This window comes from Lactuca virosa, chromosome 8 (genome assembly GCF_052849685.1).
Source record: "Lactuca virosa cultivar CGN04683 chromosome 8, Lactuca_virosa_CGN04683_v6, whole genome shotgun sequence".
Classification (NCBI taxonomy): Eukaryota; Viridiplantae; Streptophyta; class Magnoliopsida; order Asterales; family Asteraceae; genus Lactuca; species Lactuca virosa.
Genome location: NC_136433.1, coordinates 67,822,039 through 67,838,789, shown reverse-complemented (window position 1 = coordinate 67,838,789; position 16,751 = coordinate 67,822,039). Strand labels below are relative to the sequence as shown.

General features: G+C 29.5%; 1 protein-coding gene across 1 annotated transcript; it reads right to left on the bottom strand.

Moving 5' to 3' along the window:
- Positions 1-1,609: 1,609 nt before the first annotated feature.
- PDE337 (VQ motif-containing protein) lies at positions 1,610-2,616 on the bottom strand. Its single transcript, XM_079068381.1, has one exon. The coding sequence runs from the start codon at positions 2,506-2,508 to the stop codon at positions 1,960-1,962; it is 549 nt and encodes a 182-aa protein (XP_078924507.1). The 5' UTR covers positions 2,509-2,616; the 3' UTR covers positions 1,610-1,959.
- Between the last annotated feature and the right edge of the window lie 14,135 nt (positions 2,617-16,751).

Sequence of the window (16,751 nt, the reverse complement as noted above, 5' to 3'; positions counted from 1 at the left end):
CAATGTTTATGTAGTGATTTGTTAGCTAATTTCTTGATTAAGTAATGGATCTTCAAATTAGCAAGCAACGAATGGTTCGTGTGTTAATTTTCACTTCACACAATCATAAAAATATTTTCTCCAACATGTTAGTGAAAGTATTTGATTGCTCTTGGATTTGGTGACTTTTTGGTTCTTAATGCTAGTTAATTTTCACTAATTATATGTTTAATGGAAATTATGACTTTAATTAAGGAAATATGTTATGAGCTTCTTTAGCTATTTTAATAACTAAGAAAAGTTTAGTTGGTAGCGGTTAGCTGGTAGTTGATAGCGTTTTGTTAAACATTACATGAGGTAGCTTTTAGATTTTGAGCATTTTGTTTAAACTAAACACTAAAAGCTTGTAATGTCAAACAAGACTTTTTGTTCGAAACAGAGCGTTTTGTCAAACGATAAAAATTAGAAGCTCTCAAACGCTCTCAAACACTTTGTACCGAACACGCATGTAAAAGATTTAATTTAATAATATCTTATTGATGGTAAAATATAAGAAATCATGAAATCTCACCATCCTACAATGGGAATATTTCAATTCATATAAATCTAAAATGTTTGTCTCCATAATTTAATAATTCTTTTTTTACAATTATATAATTCTTAGAAATGTTTTTTTTTTAATTTACAAATATAGTCTAGCAATCACCATAAAACAACCAAAAAATTCACATAAAATTGTTACTTTTTTAGAAATTAAATATCTTCTTATTTTTTTCTCCTACCATTTTTCTATCCACATAAAATTATAACACTTGTTATATTTAATATAATACATTAATTTTTATTATATTTATCATCGTTTAAAAATTATAGGAAGATAAGTAAGAAAAATAAATAATAGAATATTTATTTTCTCTTTTATAAAACAAAGAAATAGAACTTTTTGCAACCAACTTTGTTAACAAGTAAACGCTTAAATTTAACACTTGGTTTATCAAAGCATTAAATACTTTGTTAACTTAATTGATAAGAAAAGTACTATATAGAGCCAAACGGTATGGAGCGTAGAATTGTTGTGGGGAAGGAAACTGCACCCCTACACACACAACACAGCCACTGTGGCTTAGAGGGTGCAAGGAAAAGGATGAGGGGAGCTTCTCGTGTTATTGGTCAGCTTTTTTTTTCTGTTTTTTTAATATTTATTAAATTATATACATACTAAAAAATCTAAAAAAAATATATTAAAATTTATGGTTTTTAATTTCCTACAAAATGGGAAAGGATCATGGGATGAGGAAAAGAAAGAAAAGGTGCAAGGTGAGGAGATATCGAGAGGTAGAATAGGTGAAATGAGTTCAAAGGAATTAGTTAAGACACGCTTCTTTAGCACGGGCCACGGAGTGAAGTTGGAAGGTTCAATGAACTACGCGAAGGGGAAATCTTGGGCGCTATTGTTGTGTATATACAAGTGGCGTAGGCGAAGCTGTGAAAGATGACCATTATCTGCCTTTTAGTGAATGAAAAGTGGATAAATGGAAAATAGACCGTGTCATTCAAAATGTGAAAGATGGGTATATCTACAGCCTAAGTTCATAGGATAAACAAATTAACAAATACTTACAAGACATGATGGCCAGTTTAAGACATCAATTTTATTCGACTTTGATCTAAATATATATGATTACACCAAGAATCCCTCACAAAACCAAAGAACAAATTAAACATATCTCCCTGTGGATCAAACCCTCACAAAACCAAAGAACAAATTAAACATATTGTCATCTGACAGATCTCCCTGTGGATCAAACCCTAATCACAAACAACTATTTTCGAAATCATGAAGTCTTTAAAAGAACAAGAAATCATGAAGTCTTCATGAACGACAAAGAACAGTGTTTAATTATGGACATGTATATGTATATAATATTATGTTCGGATGTTAACAATAAATACAAATCAGTAAGATGTTGAATGCTTCAGTCAATATTCAGGAAGTATTTTCATGAGCTCGACTAGGGAACTAGGCGATAATGAAGTACTAATGTTTGGAGACGACGATACCATATCAGTGAACCGAAATAAAGGCCGAGGCGAGCAAAAGTAATCACTTGAACTTGGTGTAAAAAGCGGGATATCAGCCATGTAAGGATTCAAAGGAGCATTAAACATCGGACTCTTGGCTTTCATAATCGTACTTTTCTCCTGTGTGACACCAGAATCATTGGAAAATTCATTATCCTTTCGATTATATCCATCTTTCTTTAGGGTTTTCGGTCTACTTTCTTGATCTTTAGAGCCAGAATGACCCGTGAGCTTCTGAACAAGAGCCATGAAATCATGAGGTTTGGCATGGATAACTTCAGGAGAATAAGTGTAGATTATGATCGGCTTTCTGATCTGCTGATGTTGTTTTTGAATGGTGTGTGATTCTTGTTTGAGCTTTAATGGCGTCGGTCGTGGACCATTGATCGCCACTCCACTTTTCACCTGTTGTTTGTGATCGCCTTCAAGAAACCTTCTAGGGCTCATCTTGCCAATGAAGTTACAAACTTTTATCACGCAACAAGAAGAGATGTTTTCGATCGATTAATGTAAAGGTTGAAGAGGGTTTTGGAAATTGGAATGGGTTGTTGTAAAGACAATGATATAAATAGTTGATTCGAAAGGGAAGGTCAACTATTCTGACTGTCATGGCCGCAACACCATTGTTGAACATTTTTTTTTTCAGAATAAAAAACAAGAAAACCCTAATCTGACCTTTGACTTTTGTAAACAGACGTATAAGCCACTGTCAAATGTCACGTCTGAGAAAAGTCAACTGCGGCAAATGTATGGCGGTCATGAGAAAAATATTGAGAATTTAACCAAATAGGTGTTTTTTAAAAAATTATTTACCTAAAAGGTGTACTTTTAAACATATTTACCAAACAAGGATATTTTGAAATAAATTCGCTACCCTACTCCAGAACACGCGTTTACATCCTGATTCCTCCGGTGGTCTCCATCTCCGGCCGTATGCCGCCCTCTCCGGCCACACCAAACGTCGGCACTAAATCCATGTCGTTGATTGCTGTCCTCCGACGCTTCCTCCACGACCGCTCACCTCCGACGCCTCCTCAGCCGCTACCATCTCTATCGAGATTCAATGTTTCTAAAATCTAACTTCAAATTCCTCATCTTCTAAGTATATATGAGTGTAAATTAACTGCATTTTTTCTGATTTCATCTTTAATCTTTCTGATTTCTAGGTTCCATCTTTCTGTTTTCATGTTTCCTAATTTCATCTTTTTGATTTCAAGCTTCCATCTTTTCTGTTTTCCATCTTACTAATGAGTTTCATTGATTGTAGATTAGATCTGGATCCGATAGCACAACAAAAACGAAATCCCTCAGAAAGAAAACTTCAAAGATTTGAGATTTCATATCTTAATTCTGTTAAAGAAAGAGAGAGTTCTAAACTGTACTTTGCTAAAAGATCGATTAAAAGTTGTTTCCCTATATAGTGTATAGCTCAGTAGGTTTTTCAAGTATCAGTTAGTCAAATCGGTAATCCGATCTAAGAAGGTTGTAATTGTGTTGGAAGTCAATGAAATAAGAGCAAGAGAAGCGAGATTACCGCGGGTGTAGACCATAATTCCATATTCCGGCGGAACCACGTGTCTAGTTGATTTCCTTTCTTGTGTTACGTGTATGTGATTGATCTAATTGTAAATATTCAAATTGAAGCTGAAACCATTATTAACAGTTTTTGATATGCTGTGTAACTAAAAGTAGTTTAATATGGATTGTTTAACAAAGTGTTTTTATAGTGTATATCAAAAGTGTTTACATGAAGTTAAAATAATCTAACAGGTATCATGTTTTGCTTTTTTTGAAATATCTTTAATCAAATTGCTATTAAAAGTGTTTACGAATCAAAATTTTCTAAGATATGATTTCTTAGGTATCAATTTGTAAAACATGGCCATAATCATTGTCTAGAAAAAAATTTGAGTTAAAAAAACGAATTTTATAACTTTTTCTATGGAAAAACTAACAGTGAAAAGTTTAAAAATGTCAAAAATATATATACATTAAAAACACTAAAAAAATGCTAGAATTTATATATATATATATATATATATATATATATATATATATATATATATATATAATTTTGAACTACACTTATTTGGATAATATTTTTAAAACTATACCTATTTGGTAAATAAGTTTTTAAAATACACCTATTTCGTCAAAAACTCGAAAAATATTGCCGATGCCGGTTGCGTTTCCAAGAAAGAGACATTTTCCATTAGCTTTCTATTTTATTATTCCAAACCTATTAAGACAACCCTTACATTTATCAAAAATCAACCTATATATTTTTCAAAAAACAATAAAATTTCAATAATAAAAATACATTTATCAAAATTCAACCTTTATAACTCTATGCTTTATATTTATCTTTAAACTCGTGAAAGAGTGTAATACAAACAAAAATAACTTTAATGTCTCTTTTAAAAATAAGAATATTCCAAACCGGCCAAATTATGTTCAAAATATGTATAAAAAAAATACATGTTATTATTCTAAAAATGATTTCGTTTAATGCATTTGTGTATTAAGTTTTTGTTTTATATATTTTCATATTTCAACTCTTTTACATAATCTGTTAAATAAAAATCAATTTTTTTTGTTAAAATTTATTCTAAACTAAATATACTACTAAAAAAATTATTTCTAGGTTTTTTTTTAAATTGAAACCAATATATTACAACGCTAAGCTACAATAATTAGATTGGTAAATATGAGTCATAAACATCGTGAAGGAGGCTGAGGTGGCTTCCCTTCACGTGGTGCTCCACACGAAAACACTGCCCAATGGCCACGCAGCGTGGCTATTCATGGATGCAGCATTGGATAACCCCAAGGGAGAGAAAGAAATGTATCATACCCACTTTGACTTTCAACCATCTCTCTGCATTTCCCATGGCCAATCATATGGAAATTGGGAAAATGACTTACCCGGATAATCATCATTGTCGCTTTGTTCACATATGGTCAACTTCTGTATTTTTATATACATTTGATCATTTAACTTGTTATATATGTTCACGTATTACCATTGTCACCGGCTATAGCAGGTAACAATGTTAACATGTGAACACATTAACAAGTAAAATGGTTAAATGTATATAAAAAAAGAAAGCTGCATAAATGTGAACAAAACGAAAAGTTAATTACTCGGATAAGTCATTTTCTCCACTTTTAATAGCGATTTTATTTTTCATATTTGTTTGTATTATTTTTTGCAAACATTATTTTTAAAATATCCATAATTTCCTAAATATTATTTAAATATTGATCAATCCTAAACTTTACTTTTTAATTAATAAATATGTTTTTGTTTTGTGAAATATTTTATATAGCCTCTTATAATTTTTTTCTTTTGTTTTTAAGCATGTACAATATTTTTAAAGTAAATAATATCTAACAATAAAATTAAATAAATTAAATATGTAACAATAATTATGGAGGGTCTTTTAAAAAAATAAAAAGAAAATATTACTTAGCAAATAAAAAAAACAAAAAAATCTATATAATGTAAATGTTTTAAAATTATTACAAATTTTTAATACTTTTTAATTAGCAGTTTATAAACTTTTAATTTTTTTTAATACAACGTTTTAAACTAGTATTTAACGAAAATATTTTAAAATGTTATAAAAAAATATTAAACTGTCATACAAAATCTGTGAAACACTTTAAAAATATTGTAAAAGAAAGTTTAGAAATCACTGTATGAAAGTTATAAAAAATTATATGAAAATGTAAAATAAAAAAAAGTTAAAAACTTGTAAGAAAAATTTAAAACATTTATAAAATATTTGGTTTAAAATCACCTTGTATTAAAATTATATGAAAGTATAAAAAAAGTAATGTATTAGAAAAACCTATAGAAAAAATATTATAAAAATGTTGTAAGAAATTATAAAAAGTCTTAAAAAATTTATAAAAAAAATTCTTCATATTTAGACAACTTTCTTTTTTTGTAGACATTTGACCATTTAACTTGTTAAATGTGTTCACATATTACTATTATCACTTGCTATAACTGGTGACAATGGTAATATGTGAACACACTTAACAAATTAGATGATAAAATGTGTACAAAAAAATGAAGTTGCTTAAACGTGAGCAAGACGAAAAGGTAATTACCCTTGCAAGTCATTTTCCCCATGGAAATTAAAGTGGTCTGGTGGTGTGTTGTGCACTAGCTAACAAATATGAAATAGTATAAAGATGACATGACATATAATGTGACAAACAAAATGATGTTCGGAGGGAACTCATACCCACCAGCCTTATAGTTAACTAAAAGTTCAATAAGAATAATTGAAAATGAATTGCAATATTCAAATAAAACTCCTAATTTTTATATAGTAATTTAGCAATTAATAGTTTGGAATTTCATTCACATTTAATTTAGAGTAAAAATTGAACTTATTCGGTAATAATTATCTAATAAGCGAACAATACTTGAGGTTTTTTCATTCCGAACTTTTGTTATCATCATATTATTTTTACTAGGTGATAGGCCTGTGTTAATACAAGAGCGAGGATAATGATCTTAAAAATAATTCTACGACATACAAGCATACTATTGAGATTAAAATCAAGAATTAATTAAATATAGCAAACACAAATATATATATATATATATATATATATATATATATATATATATATATATATATATATATATATATACACACCATATATTTTGACATATACTCAAATAACACCAACCCAATCTTGATGACAAATGTGTTATCTATAAACCTTCAAGTACTTCCTTGTAGACAACGTTAATCGTTGTATTTAATAGGTTACTTTTCATTCATTATTACTACATTTATACCCTTTTTGACACAACATACAGTTGTCTGTGGGTGAACACAGGTCTTCACAAGAATAACTCAACTCTAGAAAGCGATTGACATTGGCTTTTATTGATTGTCATTGCAAAAGACAACACCATGGGGAGTTGTTTGCGGATAAATTTGAATGGCATTCATTTGTTAGATGGATTTAAACGGATCCTAAGTATGAACATTTGAGCTCCAACATTATTTCCAGAAATGATTTCTGCTTCAATCACACATGTTGATAGGTTGATTACATGTATGTGTGTCCTATTACATATCCCTAGAGATTGATCAAGATTATGCAACAACATTACTGAAGCACAAACTTTCAAGTTTAATCCATGATTTGGTATTCCTGATAATTTGATGAGGTTTAAAACATCAAGTGAGTACAACACTTCGGTCAAAGAATTGTATTGCTCAAAATTGCCAATTTGTCTGAAATTAAATATGTTTTAATTATCAGGTATCTAATTAAGCATATACTCATTTATCTTGTCTACTTCTTCATTTGTAGGTGCTAAAATAACACATTAATGAAAATAGTTACTAGTTTCAGTACTTTGTAATTCTAATAATAAAGAATGGTATACCAAATCAATAATTTCCTTAATAGGATCACAAACATCTTTAATCAACATATACTTCGGGATTTGAACCTCTGCTTTCCATCATTATCCTTTACCTATGACACCATCACCAATGTTTAATATCCACTTTGCAAATTCGTGTATTTCAGCCAATTGTTTTAGATTGCAACCTACTTGTAGCCGTAATTGACAATCAAAATTAATACCTCACAATTATACCAAAGTTTTGAAGAATTAAGAGATGCATTTACGATATCTTGTTTGCTTCCTTTTCGTATGACATGTAGTATTCACCTAAAATCCCATTAAAGAATAGCTTTTCCACTGAATGGTGGAATATTGATGCCATTATTTTCAATCCTAAAATGTCAACAAGGATCTGATCTAAAGCTTCAACACAATGTTTATGCACCATCGGAGCCTCATCCCAAATAATTAGTTTTGTCTCCTTAAGCATCTAACATAGATCACTGTTGATAACAATAGGACACACTGAGTCTTCGTCAACATTAATTGAAATTCTGAATCTTAAATGAGCAGTGCACCTTCCTATAAGAAATAATGAAGCTATTCCACTTGATGCAACAATAAGAAAAACATGTTTCATGTTTTTAACGACATATTTACTAAAATTGTCGTAATTTTGTCTTTTATATCTACATGATGTCTTATATGGTGTTTAATCTAATTCATGTATTTCAAACTCAATGTTACTATCTAGTAACTTCAAATTGTTTGACTTTGGCCAATTTCTAAGGCTCTTTACTTGAGCATAAACCAATAAGCACTTTACTTACTCCATTTATTTCGTTAGATGATTAAATTCTTGATTTCATTCCGTTTATTTCTTAATCATCTTGCTTGTGATTTAAACTTATCATTATCATGTAAGAATATATTTTCTCCTAAATAGAAAGCTTTCATTATCCCTTTCAACCATAAACATGTAATTGCATTTGATGTTAAAGGTTAGACTTTAACCAAGAGTCAAATTTGTCCATTTTTAAGTAGATTACAATAACTAAACCTCTTAAATCCAAATGCTTGATTGTTGAGTGTCAACATGAATCAATATTTCATGGATACAAACTCAAATTCAACACAAATCAATGATATTCAAAATAATTTTGATTTTTGAATACCAACAATTTCAACATATATCAATGATATTCAAAGCAACAACGACAGAACATCAAAGCTACATATATCAATGATATTCAAAGTAACGATAGAAAGTCAAAGCTGTCAAATCTTTAATAGCCTATTTACATGTTTTTTATCATTTCATAAACCTAACTTTGACGTAAGATATATCTAATGGATTCCAACTAAATCTCATATGTATTTAACAATTTCATATGTCATTTTCCATGAATCAAATTCAATTTCTAATCATGCATTGATAGTTCCCAAGTACCAAGTACCAAATACCATTTTTTTCACTTAGGTTTAGTGAATACATATAAAAGAAAAGATGAAATTAGAACTTCCATTGGTGTTTCTAAACTTATTGCAAGAAGTAATTAGTAATTCCTAAACCAACTATGACATGTATCCAAGAAAACTTTCAAGAGTTCAAAAACACTTTCCAAAATCTGATATGAGTAAAGAATGGGAAAGATTGAAGCTATATATTTCAACTTCCGCTAGCAAGTAGCTAAGCGAGCAAGAACAGTACAAAGGAAAAAGAGAAATGAACCGAAATTACAGTAGAAAAATAGAAAAATATGAGATACTCCAATTGACCCAGTCTCCACAGCCAAGGTTACCATGATGTTTACACCAAATATATGATAAACAAATGATGTTGTCAGCAATTTTCGTCGGGGGCACACCAATCTTTTTGAAGACTTTACCATACCTTGTCATCCAAATGTTCCAAATAAGACAGTAAAACACCATATTTATGATCGGTTTCTTTCTAGAATAGTTTCCCCAAGCAGCGTCATAATCAATGAAGTCTCTAATGGTTGCAAAGCTTCTATTTTGGATACCATACCATTTAAATACCCAATCAATTACTTCCCGTGTATATTCACATGTAATTAGTAGATGATCGGTTGTTTCATTCACCTTATTGCATAGTGGTCAGAGGGGATTGGAGATGCTAATACCCCTATACATTAAGGCATCAGCCACAGGTAATCTACACAGTGAGGCTCTCCAAATAAAGCATCGTACTTTTAGAGGTATCATCTTTGACCAACAAATTGGCTGCCCGCTATATAAAAAAAATCCTTGACTCAATTAACCTTCTCATGGATTTGACAGTGTATTCCCCATTGGAGTTTAGATTAAATCTAAAACCAAACATAGAAGTGCTCGCATTTGCTAATTCACCAATATCATTATACAATTGTAAAAGTTCATTTAATTCTGCTGCACCTGTAAGTTCGAACTTCCATATCCACGAGAAACCATTAATGGATAATCGGTCCTCCAATAAGCAACATTTGATCGATTCGATCAAATACAAGTGTAGGAATTTAATTTGAAATGGATTAATACCACACCAAGCATCTTTCTAGAATAGAATTTTGACTCCCAATCCAGGAATGAGAATGAAGATCTCATATTTATCAATATTAAAATTATTGATGGAATTCACCGCCTTGGAAGTGTTGCACTATACACCATTTGCAGTTTTTCTAGCTATGTAGAGTGTCAGTTTGTTGTACAAATTGCGAATGCTCGTAATGACATATTTCCACAAACTTTCTTTCTCATTCATCAACCGTCACCACCATTTAACTAGAAGAGATGTAATCTGAGCTAAGAGAGTTCCAACTCCAAGACCACCAGTAGATTTGGGGCAATGACTTTCGACCAACCCACCCAATGAATTTTCTTTCTAAGTTCTCCCCCCCCCCAAAGAAACCTACGTCTGATATTTTCCAAGTTGTCAATAATTCCCTGTGGTGCTTTAAATAGGGACATATAATAGGTCGGGAGGTTGCCAATGACGGATTTGATGATTGTGAGACGTCCACTAAACGATAATGTTTTGGCTTTCCAAATCGATAACTTGGAGTAAAAACTATCAAGGATTGGCTTCCAATTCTTTTTTAGCTACATATTGGCTCCAACCGGGACCCCTAGATATGTGAATGGAAAGACACCCTCCAAACATTCAAGCACCCGATCAGTTTCACGTAATTCTGCAACAAGAACCCTTACTCCAAAGATGTGATATTTAAAAAAAAATCACTTTTAAGCCAAAAGAGACGTGGAAGCATTTGAGAATTCGAGAAAGAATTTTTATACCATCACAGTCCTACTCCCCGACAAAAATCGCATCATCCGCTTAAACTAGATGCGATATGGAAGGGCCATCTCTCGATAATTTGACCCCACGGAACAAGGATCTTTCACAAGCACTCTTGATTGCAATATTTAAGCCCTCCATGACTAAGATCAAGAGAAAAGGGGATAGCAAGTTACCTTGCCTAACCCCCCAAGATATAGGAAATTCTTCAGTAGGTGAACTATTTAGGGTGCGTTTGGTAGAGAGAAATGGAATTGCAGCACATAATGGAAATGCAGAGAAAGAGAATTAAGCTGAAAAAAGAGAATTGACTCCCCTGTTTGGTAGAACTGAGAATCCACTAGACAAATGTTTTTTAGAATCATTTCTCTTGTTTGGTTGTATTAATCAATGAAATGGAAATGAGTTTTTTTTACCTTGTTTATTCATTTTCAAACAACATTTTTTATAAAAATGAATTATGGTGTACATCTTAATTAGTCAAAATACGCATCTTTTATGTTTTTATTATTTTTATTTTAATATTAATTGTTACTAAATAATTTATTTTCTAATCAGTTAATATTATTTTTTATACATCTTGTATTGGAAAACATATTTCTAATATAAAAGAATAACTTACAAATAGATTTTTAAAGAAATATGCAAATCATACTATTCAAAAACTATGTCCAATGTAGGATATATGCAAAAAGTATAATTCAATATTCCTAACAACTAAAAAAACATAACTATGTCTAATACAGAATGTGCAAAGATTCAACTTCAATATTCGTAAAAACTAAAAAAAAAACATAACTTAAAATAACTTAATCATGATATTGAGCCATCCCCAATCATTTCCATGTAACAAATCTTTTCTTCTTCTGTCATCTTAAAAAACGCCCGGGCACGAAATTGATCTTTACTAAACATGTCAATCGTGCGCCTTAATTCGCTGTTTGACATTGATATTTGACATGTGTTGTATATCTTCGATAACTTTATCTATCATATCACATGCTTCCTTATTTTCTTGCCTTCCTATATTGTATATTGTTTCATTAAGTTTTTCACTAACCTCCTTGAAAATTTCTTTCATTTCTTTCGCTGCTTCCTTATAAGAGCTTTTTGTGTCATCCGTTGGAGGCTTTTTGCGTTTACTATTGACACGAGCAGTTTGTTGCGTCTCTTCAACGATCTCTTCCAACCCTTCCACATCAACAAGTGAGTTTCTTTGTGTTTATTCAGTCACATCTTCACCAAGATCAGTAGCTCCATGACCAGTAGCTCTACCCTTCCCGAAGATTTTACATAGGTTATCAAATTGGGGAAATGGTTTATCGCAATGCAGCACCTTTATGACTCTACAAGAATGGCACAAAATTAATTGGTTACTATTCATTTACAATATGTTTTAATGATGCTAAAAATACTACAAACATAATCATTATAGTACCTTTATGTACTCATCCCAAACTTCAGCATCGGCAGTAACACAACATTTATCTGTATCCCAGCCGAATCCACTCGTGTTTGCTCCATATACCATGTCGTGCACGATGTTGAAATGGTTTTTCCATGTCTTCATCCTCGATTTAATATGAGGCTCTGCTTTCAAACCCGAGTTAGGAAGACTTACATCTAGTAATTGTTGCACTGCCTTCAAATAACCGGGTTTGAATCCATTGTCGGCACCACCATATTTTCCGGATACATGTAATTCCAACAATGCTTCAATTATCTTTGCATCCTCTTCAGTAGTCCATGTGTGTTTGTTTCTCCCTGCCATGTCTACAAAAAAATTTACATAATAGATGCTTGAAATAGCAATTCAACTTAATTGGTTAAGTTTGGGGTTGTATAACTCAACCAAAACTTAACAAATTAAGTTGTTTTTTGATTCTAAAACGCAGACAAGACAGAGGAGTACAGTTTGAAAAAAAATCGCATCATTCCGAGCTTGTATGAAGCTTTTATGATGGTTCAAAGTTAGACAATTTATAAAAAGTGCTGAAATATCATACAACAGTCATAACATCCCCTGTTTGTGGTTGTATAACTCAACCAAAATTTAACCAATTAAGCTGTTTTTTTATTCTGAAACGTAGACAAGAAAGAGGAGTACGGTTTGAAAAAAAAGCGCATCATTCCGAGCTCGTATGAGTATTGTTTGATGGTTCAAATTTAGAGAAAAAAACTAAACAATGCTGAAAGATTAGACATCATCCATAACAGCCCCTATTTATGGCTGAATAACACAGCCAAAACTTAACCAAATAAGCTATTTTATATTCTAAAATGTAGACAATAAAGAGTAGTACAATTTGAAAAAAAAATTGCCTCATTCTGAGCTCATATGAGTATTGTTTGATGGTTCAAAGTTAGAGAAAAAAACTAAACAATGCTGAAAGATTAGACAACATCCATAACAGCCCCTGTTTATGGCTGAATAACACAGCCAAAACTTAACTAAATAAGCTATTTTTTTATTCTTTAATGTAGCCAACAAAGAGTAGTACAATTTGAAAAAAAAATCGTCTCATTCTGAGCTCATATGAGTATTGTTTGATGGTTCAAAGTTAGAGAAAAAAACTAAACAATGCTGAAAGATTAGACAGCATCCTTAACAGCCCCTGTTTATGGCTGAATAACACAACCAAAACTTAACAAAATAAGCTATTTTTTATTCTAAAATGTAGACAACAAAGAGTAGCACAATTTGAAAAAAAAATAGCCTCATTCTGAGCTCATATGAGTATTGTTTGATGGTTTAAAGTTAGAGAAAAAAACAAAACCATGCTGAAAGATTAGACAGCATCCCTAATAGCCCCTGTACATACAATGATAAAACTGAAGCAGAAACCAGTAACAAATGACCATCGATCATCAATCAACACTAAACTAATAGATTCAAACACCAAGTTTAGATTCAACATAGCAAGATTCAAACATATACAAAAATGCTATTCATACAAAATTCAGAAAAGGAATTCTTAAACACGAACTAAAAATAAATTTCACAAAACATATTCCATAGTAAGATTAACAAGAATCGTGCAGGCATACCTTGAACTGAAAGGCTGTGGCGACAAAATCGACAAGAAGGAGAAACCCAGTGAAGTCGTTAGTTATGTGAAATCCAATACGCAGAAGGGAAAATAGTAGGGCAAGAACGTGGGCCGAATGCACGAAATCCATTATGCTGGGATGAAATCGTTGAAAAAAAATCTGATCAGATGTAGGTAAGGAGGATCGAATAAGATGAGATTTGATTTCTTCGCTTTTTTTTTTCTAATTCTCGATCCAGGTTGTATTGTTTTTTCTCTCATTTTCTCTATTTTTAATAGGGAATTGTTTTGATGGAAAAGGAATTTGTTTATTTCTTAATTCCCTGATTTTTTTTATTAACCAAACAAGAGAATAGGAATTGATTCATTTTCTCTGGTTTTATTTCCCTCTACCAAACAGCCCCTTACGAGTATCGATGCCCTCGTTGAGGATAAACATCACATTATCCATCGTCTCCATTTGTTTCCAAATCGCATTTGTTCCATCACAGAGTTTAAATAACCCCAATTTACCAAGTCGAATGCTTTTTCAAAATCGACTTTAAATAACATATTATCCTTTATAATACATATCTTATAATTTTAATAACTAAATTTAAATTTCATTTTATTAAATTTTGGGTTTTTTATTCATTTTTAACTTAACAAAGTGGTTGCCCTTTATTATGAGTCGGATTTCCGTTCTCCATGATTATTGACATTTTAGAAGTATATTAAATGTTTTAAAAATATTTAGAAAAGGTGTATGCATGCTATAAAACGTTATCTAAAAATGTTAAATATAATTAAGGTTGTTATAAATGTTAAAAAAAAATTAAGGTTGTAACTTAGTTTAAGACACTTATATGAAAATTGTATTAAAGTTTGAAAGAATATGACAAAAGTGTAAAGCGTTGTATTAAAAATATATAAAATAAGTTTATATTATTTTTATAAATAAGTATAACAAGTAGTATGTTTTTCTATAAAAAAAAAGGGTAAAATGTTGTAAAAAAATAAAAATTTTAGAAAACAAATAATGAAAAAAGAAAAATTGTAATAAAATCATTACATATTATAATCATAATTGATTTAATCATTATAACTATTTTTTATTCAATTAAGTCCTAAAAACCGGTAATCGTATTCAATTTAACCCTTTTACCTTTTCAACAGTTCATCCAACTTTCAAAAATTACACTTTTGACCCATATTTCAAAATTTATCACAAATTTGGTCCAAAACTTACACTTTCGCCTATATTTTAAATTTTATTACAAATTTAGTCCAAAATTTACCATTTTTGCCCAAATTTTAGAATTTTGTTATGAATTCATCCTAACTTTAGTTTTTTTACAACTTTTTTTCTCAAAATTTTGTTTCGAATATGTTTTTCTTTATAAAATCATATTTATACAAAAAAAAACATACTTTCACATAAAAAAATCTTATACTTTCTATATAAATTTTTTTTTAAAAAACTTTTTTTGTATGCGAACACATATTTCATAGTAAACGTGTATATATATATATATATATATATATATATATATATATATATATATATATATATATATATATATAAGTATTTCATAGTAAACGTATATGTATACAAACACATATTTATAAAAAATGTAAACAAACACCTATTTCATAGTAAACATATATGTATACAAACATATATTTATAAAAAAATGTAAACAAACACTTATTTCATAGTAAACGTGTGTGTGTGTGTGTGTATATATATATATATATATATATATATATATATATATATTATAAAATTATGTGTGTATACATTTCTTTTATATAAACGTGTTTGAATACAAATGCATTTATTATAAAATAGGTGTTTATATATATATAAACACCTATGAGATAGATGTTTGTATATATTTTTTTATAAATATGTGTTTGCATACAAATGTATTTATAATAAAACAGGTGTTTGTATATATATATATATATATATATATATATATATATATATATATATATTATAAAATACATGTATGTATACATTTTTTTTATAAAAAAGGATTTGTATATACTTATGTACTTAATAAATACCTATTTTTATAAAGAAGTATTTCATATACAAAAAAGTTTTTATATAGAAAATATAATATTTTTTATGTGAAAATACGTTTTTTTTGTATAACTATGATTTTATATAAAAAAACATATTCAAAACGAAATTTTGAGAAAAAAAAGTTGTAAAAAAAAAAAAACTAAAGTTAGGATGAATTCATAACAAAATTCTAAAATTTGGGCCAAAAGGGTAAATTTTGGATCAAATTTGTAATAAAATTTATAATACGGGCCAAAAGTGTAAATTTTGGACCAAATCTGTAATAAATTTTGAAATCTGGGCCAAAAATATAATTTGTGAAAGTTGGATGATCTATTGGTCGGGTAAAAGGTTTAAATTAAATACGATTATCGGTTTTTGGGACTTAATTGAATAAAAAAAGATATAAGGACTAAACCGATTATGAGGTCAATATATAAGGACTTTTTTACAGTTTTCCCTAAGAAAAATTCTCAAATTTGGTTGTAAAATTTTCTAAAAAAGTCTTAAAAAAGTCGTAGATAATAAATTTGTAAATTAAACTAAATTTGAGATAAATTCGTGATAAAATTTAATAATCAGAACGAGTTTTAAAATCTGTGCCAAAAGTATAAAAATAGAAAAAGGGTAACATGTTCAACTTAAGTTAACATGTAAATATACATAAAATATGAGTTGGTTACTATTTTAACAAACAAAGATGTTTGTTGGAAACTTAAAAACATTTTGAAAAAATAAACATTCTTGACATATTACATTTGAATTCTTAAATGAATGTGATTTTTAAGCAATAAATTCTTAAAGAAAAATCCACTGAAAATACAAAAAAAAAAAAAAAAAAAAAAAAAAAAAAAAAAAACCCTAACAGATTCATCAAAGGATTACATAAAAAACAAAAAGATC